Source organism: Trachymyrmex septentrionalis, unplaced genomic scaffold (genome assembly GCF_001594115.1).
Source record: "Trachymyrmex septentrionalis isolate Tsep2-gDNA-1 unplaced genomic scaffold, Tsep1.0 scaffold107, whole genome shotgun sequence".
Classification (NCBI taxonomy): Eukaryota; Metazoa; Arthropoda; class Insecta; order Hymenoptera; family Formicidae; genus Trachymyrmex; species Trachymyrmex septentrionalis.
The window spans coordinates 373,093-380,130 of record NW_017304196.1 but is presented as its reverse complement, the minus strand read 5'-3'; the positions used below and the strand labels follow the sequence as shown (position 1 = coordinate 380,130).

Below are 7,038 nucleotides of genomic sequence, written 5' to 3'. Positions count from 1 at the left end.
ACATTGTACGTGCATGTGCACGCGCAAGGCAAGGCGAGACGAGACGAGACGAGGCGAGGCGAGGCGAGGCGAGGCGAGGCGAGAAGTCGTCCTCAAGAGGAAGAGACTGAGGGAAAGGATTAAGACAACAGGGATTCGGCTCACCTTTTACAAACTAAATAAGAAATCCTCGGCGTCAGGAAGAGTGCTTCACACGACGTTGTCGCGCATCAACCGGACCTTCGGCAAAAGCTGCACCGCGGATAACATCGCCTCCACCATGCCACGATGATGCGTACTAACACTAGCTGCACCGTGCCATACCGTCCAGCCGCGCACACGCCGTACGGACATTATGCCGCAAAGATCACCAACTATGGAAGTGGTGGGAACAGGATTCTCGACCATCGAGCCGCGTAAGAGTCGCACAACCGATCGGTGGACGGTGTGGCGCTATCTGGAGCGATGGGAACACACTTGGTAACGGGGCGTCGCGAGATAAGAGACATAAGTATAGCTAGAGAGCCAGCCATTAAGCCATTCCACTTCATTCCACTCCAGGCGATAACGTCCAAAAGGTAGGACATCGGCTGCTCGGAGGAGCAGCGGTGAGACGATTCGTCATTCGATGAAAACGAAAATATCTTTTATACATCGCCAATCAATATACCTGCAATATAGTTGCAATGTTAACTTATGTGCGAATAGATAAATAATTACGATATTCGTGTTCGTCTATATAATCATTATTCACATAATAAATCGTCACTCGTGACGCAGAATTAAAGATATAGGGCAACGAGATAAAGTATTTTCCTGCGCCGTAAATAATTCCATTTGTATCACACGATAGTAGAGAAACAACATGAAAATCTATCAAATGAAAAAAAATTAATACAGAGGAAATGGAGAAATTTAAGAATTCTAAAAAGAAATGAGTGAAATATTTTTGATGAAGAAATTATTGAAATATTCATATTCAAGCCTGTTTTATATTACAAGATTTCATCCACAACTCCTAATTCTCAATTCTTAGTCCGTTTCTTAATCCGTTTCGATTTCAAAGTATGATATTCCAGTTATCTTTTCGTAGCGGACGTATTGGAAGATTTCAGCGTTAAAACTCGAATCGAAACAAATCCGCGTTCTTCATGCGTGTCAAAGAAATGCTCCCGCGTGACGGGAAGCAAAACTTATTTTTGTTTCAAGGTACTTCTGGAGATACGAAGTTTATTTATAGAAATACATTCTCTCCGGTCTGACTGTCAGCCGCGTAAACGGAGAAGGAAGCGCGAAGAAGGATTTACAAAGAGAACATGCGAACGATAAGAGCGGGCGGTGCATCGGTCGTCGTCGTTTCCTGAAAACGAAAACTATTAATCTCACGCAAACGAACGTGAGAAAAGTATCGTCTCGTGAAAGTGCATATATTCCCACCAAGCTTTTCTCATCGTCGGAGAACAATTCTTTCTTCTTAAGCATATAAAAAAACAAAGAAAAACAGTGCAAAAATGATAAAATATTTGATAACAGTACCTTTCGTCGAGAAGGATGAATTGGCGAAGAATTGTGGAGAGTCGCGGTTATTTCTTTCAGTACGATTCTTGTGCCTTCGCGAACAGATCCTCTTGGGCTCGACATTCTCAGGCTCTCTCTTTCTTCAATGCAATGAATATTTATCTTGATTTCCTAGTGCGAAATATCATAGATAATGCCATTTTTATTTTAATCAAAAATAACATTTGAAAAAACACAAGAATATTTAAACGTTTTCTTCTATATATTGTTCCTATATTTGTACTGAATTTACTTAAAAAAATGTAATTATATCTATTTTTTTATGAAAAAAAATCTGATTCTTTTTTAAGTTTTGAAAAAATTTCATTATTTGCGATGTTGCCCAATCTCCGATTAACTTTATCAACATTATTTCTTTAAGAGTAATATACGAATAAATCTATTAAATTAATTAGTAGAATTATATTTAACATGTCGAAAAAAGTTAAGAACAAATTGTACAGAGATTTTGTCATAAGCGATTCTATCGGTCGATTGTTCATGATGTTCATTTCAAATTTCTACTAATATCAATAGTAAGTTGAGCCGAGATTAAAGTTAATCTACAGGTGAAAATAAATATTAACGGAGAATTAAGTTGATCGGAGTCGAAATCATCACCCCCTATATATATATGATTTCAAGAATACGATGAGACGACAATGTCTTACAAGCCGGGTCTACAATGAGTCGGTAGTCTTACAAGTTGGCTGCTGGCCAATTTTCTACCAATAATTCACCGATTTCGACCAATCCACCGACCATCTTTCAGACTCGCTTCCGATTCACCGACTCAATGTAGACTCAGACTTGGAAATTTCGTTAACAAAATTAAGAGTCTCCTTCGTTTCTCTACCCTTTCGAAAAATCAGCTTATCGCGAAAGATCACATGCAAAAAGGAATGAAGATTTAACTTTACTTACAGGAAATTGAAACACTCGAGGTCGGCAAAGCTCTTGTACTTTCACTCTCTAGACTTGCTTGAAGAACAAAGAAAGTTCTTTTCACACGCAGAGGCGTGTTTACACTGGTACTTCTGTCACTTGAGATGTCACCGGCACAAGCGATAGCAAGCGATAGCGGCGAATGTGGCAATGGCAATACCGGCAACACGGAATCCGACAAACACACCTCGACACCCCACGTAAATTCCTAGTTTACGCATTCAACTTTCACACCACCGTCAACGTCAATCGGTTCCGTCCAGTTACAAGTCTGCACAAGTCTGCGACACGAGCAAGCTGGAGCAAGCGAGCGAATTCGTTGCGCGTTTCACGATCCTTTGACTAACGGCTGTAAGCAAGCCGTTTGATAAACTTGAATGTGAATGCATTGACGAATCAGAATGCACCATTGCGTTTAACTAGCCGACACACCGCGGCGCCACTTGTAACAGTTTCGGGTTTCCGTCGCAATCGGTAAGGTAGTACTATCGAACGCGATCGAACGGTCCGCGATACATCACTAATCGATCATCGTTCAAGTTAAATTTGAAATCAAAAACTTGCGGTTCCGTTTCCCGCCAGTCGCGTCTGTTGCGCCGCGCACCATCGATCAATAGCGCCGTCGTGTTCATATTTCCACTTGTCTGTAGATTAATTTTAATCTCAATTTAACTCATTTTTTATTTTTTTTCCGATTCTAAAAGTTAGAAATAAAGAATAAAGAGTAAACCGAGATTAAAATTAATCTACATTGCTAAAAATGGACATTAGTCGTGCTTAATTGAATTCTCTCTTCGACTCGTTGACATCTAAATTTATTATTTAAATTAAGAAATATATACAAAAAGGTAGATGATCGTTCGAGCCGAAGATTGTTTTATCCACTATGAATCCGTGATCCTTTGCGAAACTACTTTGTGTGTTTTCTTATATAATTATATCGCCACGATGAATTCATTTTGTTATTAGATAACTGAAATCAGAATGAATAAATTTTTTTACAATAATAAGTAAGTTTGCAAAACATTTATTGTCAAACTCATCATACAAATATGTATAAACCGCCACGTTATTACATGCCAGGCAGTGCAAATTCACCACAAAATTTTAATGCTTACTCATTAAAGGTTATTAGTCTTTTTTTTTATTTTAATTAATCGTCGTACTTAATCCTTGCACTCATCCCTCACCATTCATTCTCAATTTAAGGATATAAAGGTATTATTTTTAATAGACTTTCATAATATACATAATAAAAAACACATTCATCCGGCCAGGTAACGCACCGCCGTAATACATTGTATTACAATAAAGCGAGTTGTATAAAAGAATACTATTCACAATGCTCTCTTTCGAAAAACAGGTAAACATTATTTAAGGACACTTGCAGGCATTAGTATTTCCCTTCTTACATTCATAAAGTTTATAAAATAGCAAAGACAAGAAGAGTCTAATCTATTAATGTAAGACTAAAATTTTATTGTATTGAGCACAATCACAGAAAGCAGTCATATAGCTGCTATTTAAAATGAATTGGTAAATGTGCTTTGAGAGGCATTTATAAACAATGCGAAGCCATAAAGCAGGCTTTTTCAAGTGTAATAAAATAAATGATGTTGAATTAATTGTGCTATTTTATATATGATCATTTGAAAAATGCTTGATATCTTGTACCGAGTCTTATTGCTATTTCAAAAGTGCAATCGTTCAGTACCGGATGCGATTAGGAAGCATCGTATTATTTACAATAATGTGTCAATAATGTTATCAGCATTTCCCCAAATCTGCACGTACTTTTTTCAAAATAACTCATGTTTCTATCTGAATTATTGTACTGTAATTCGCGACTATATGGTAAATACGTATAACAATTTACCATATATAATATATGCGAAGAGATTATAAATATTTATAGTTATGTATAAGGATGTAATTGTGGTGTAGGGCATGTTGATAACGGAGAGCTTTTTTGATTACTAGACGGCGGAGTTAAAAGGCCACTCTCATTTGGGCTTTGTCTACCAGGTTCAACATTTGTATCCGAATCGTTCACATAACCACTCGGGATTTCTCCAGCTAATCGTTGCTGCGCCTTTTCCAACATATTCAAATCGACCACGTGAGTCTGTATGCGATGCGATTCGTCTACAACAATATTAGGTACAGTGGCCTTCAGTCCGGATCCAGAGTGTGATTCTACAAGCGTAGTCGTAGATCTTAAAAGAGACTGGGAATCCTCTTCCGCGACGGTAGTAGCAAATGCCGTAAGCCATTTGACACAAGGAGCAAGCTGTTCCCATGACAATCGGGACACTCTCAATGCGCATTCTCTTCCTTGAGTATGATAAATTGCTGCTGCAGCTATGTGACTGTATGGAAACTTTAAACAACCTTCGTCCAAAGTCGCCAGATCTAATAATTGAGCTGCTTGAGAATATTGTAATCCACCATATTGTGGATATATGAAAGTGTTTGGTTTGGATGAGTCGCCTGATTCAATCTGCATATAAATATTGAGCCATCCTGGAGCAGTTATCGGGGACAGATTCCATCCAAGTCCTTTCAAGATCATTAATTCTTTTCCCAAAATTTCTTCTTCTGTACAGGCTCCATCGGTGACATATGCAAATTCCGCGATTTTAGGTGGATATATTTCTTCAACCTGCAAAATTATTTTTTATTTTTTAATTTTTAATTTATCTTGTGTTACATTGATATTTTGAGATTGCAAAAATAAAAAAGTAAAAATAAAATTTTATTTACTCCCTTTTCTCAACTATCGTATATATACATAATTGTATTTAAAAAAATAATAATAATAACAAAATTTACGAACCTTAGAAGCAATAAAAAGACAAGTTATCCCTATAAGTTGCAACTGGTTTTTAGGTACGTCGTGATGAATAGACAAGTATCTGTCTATGTAGTCCATAGCTAGATAATAAGTCTCTCTATGTAATTTGTACACCTCACAGACCTCAATCAACCAATCTAATAAAATGGCTCTCATCCGTGGCTGTAATGTTGGATGCCTCTGGAACATTTCTGGATCCCTTTGAATTAGAGTTTTCTGATCCCCAAGGCACATGAGAGACCATACTTGGGAGCCATCGGCCCATGGTAGAGACGGCAGTGGACTAGGTCTAATGGATGTGCTATTGGAGGCTGAAGGTGTTAAGAAACAAGTTGCACTTCTTAATTCAGACCATGTAGCAGGCTCTTGCTGTTCTTTCAATGGAGATGTCTGATGCTGGGGAGTACATGCAGCATCTACTGATGGCGTGGTGTTACAAGATTCCGTATACGAGACATGAGACAGCGTAGGTACTTTACTAGGTGGGTATATGTTTTCTGAATCTTCTGAGAGTTCCGTCGTACGTCTCTTGCGTTTAAAAGACTGCGCTCTGCCTCCTTGCAAATAAGTTTGTGCCTTCTTTTCCTGCAAACTAAATACAGAGGAAAGATTCAGTTCTCTCTATGCAACGTCCTTCCATATCATTTACCTCTATCAATTCAATTTATATAAAATAGACGATGTAAATAAATCTTCCAAGATATTATTTTTTGTGATACACAAAAAGTTGATCAGTTGTTAAATAATTAATGCAGCTAATATAGTGTTAATTTGCAGATTTACAATGCGAATAACGCTATCTAAACGGCTAAAAGATAACAAATTATTATATTGCTGAGAGAAAGCTGCTAAAATCTCAAGAAAGAAAGTAACTAAAGGAAAAAGGTTATAGGCGTGAAGTTTAAGTATGGACAGGAAAAATGTATTTTTAATCGAGGAATGGATAGGCACTGAATCGGTTTCATTGTAAACTAAATGATTTGGAGACCACAAAAGAGAGATATATCCTAATTTTAACATGAAATGGAATATCGATCACTCACCTGCTCTGTGGCATTTTGCCGCCGGATTGCCAACGCGTAAGGAAAATATTTGCAGTCTGAAAAAATTTTTTCCAAGTGTATACGATAACGGAGACTCTTGGAACGAGCGTGCGATGAAATTTTTCAATCCAGACGCAACAATTTCCTTAGGAAAATGACGAAAAGTGGAGGAGCGCGCGAAGTCTACACGCACCCGATCGCCATAATGCACGTTCTCTTGGCCGTCTTTGATTCACCGTATCGACTTACGATTTTCGTTGGGAATCGATTTCGGTAGTCGGAAAATTCATTAATCTCGCCTCTGAGCTATTTTGCAGCGTGTGCGAGTCGCGAATCGACGATATTCTGAGAAAAATAGAGGACGTGGATCTGGAAGCGCGGGAGAGCAGCGCGCGAAACGACGACCAACCAGACCAACCCCTGTACGCCCCGTAGCGCCCTCTATATGCGCCACATAACCTCAAAGGGGCAAATTTTGGAAATATTGGTGGTAAATTTCACGCACGACACCGTCACGATACCTCGATTCCTGGATCTTTCTCCTTTTCACGCGTCAGTTTTGATTTATCTGTCGACCGAAAGGCGACTCCACGATGAGCGGTATCCTTCCGCAAGGTATAGCTGTGTCCGGCCAGCTCGCCTGGGCTAAATCAGGGCCAA

At 38.6% G+C, this 7,038-nt stretch overlaps 2 protein-coding genes across 3 annotated transcripts in view; both read right to left on the bottom strand.

Annotated features, from left to right (window-relative positions):
- LOC108746834 (transforming acidic coiled-coil-containing protein 3) overlaps positions 1 to 3,077 on the bottom strand; it is a 9,148-nt gene extending 6,071 nt beyond the window's left edge. The window contains exons 1-2 of one of the 2 annotated variants that reach the window (XM_018483862.1): positions 2,461 to 3,077; positions 1,516 to 1,668 (exon numbers count right to left, since the gene is read on the bottom strand). In XM_018483862.1, coding sequence (XP_018339364.1) covers positions 1,516 to 1,620 — 105 coding nt within the window. In that variant the 5' untranslated portion in view covers positions 1,621 to 1,668; positions 2,461 to 3,077. Of the gene's footprint in view, positions 1 to 1,515; positions 1,729 to 2,460 lie in introns of those variants that run through there. The other variant, XM_018483853.1, reaches the window with a different exon arrangement.
- Positions 3,078 to 3,548: 471 nt separating this feature from the next.
- On the bottom strand, positions 3,549 to 7,032 carry LOC108746063 (G1/S-specific cyclin-E1). Its single transcript, XM_018482590.1, has 3 exons — positions 6,379 to 7,032; positions 5,318 to 5,927; positions 3,549 to 5,143 (listed from the first exon to the last, which is right to left on the bottom strand). The coding sequence occupies exons 1-3, from the start codon at positions 6,390 to 6,392 to the stop codon at positions 4,397 to 4,399; spliced, it is 1,371 nt and encodes a 456-aa protein (XP_018338092.1). The 5' UTR covers positions 6,393 to 7,032; the 3' UTR covers positions 3,549 to 4,396.
- Between the last annotated feature and the right edge of the window lie 6 nt (positions 7,033 to 7,038).

Bases quoted from the DNA above. Each gene is read 5' to 3' on its own strand.
- LOC108746063 (XM_018482590.1), bottom strand. The intron at 5,144-5,317 runs GTTCGTAAATTT...ATAATTTTGCAG, and splicing joins GTCTTTTTATTGCTTCTAAG to GTTGAAGAAATATATCCACC.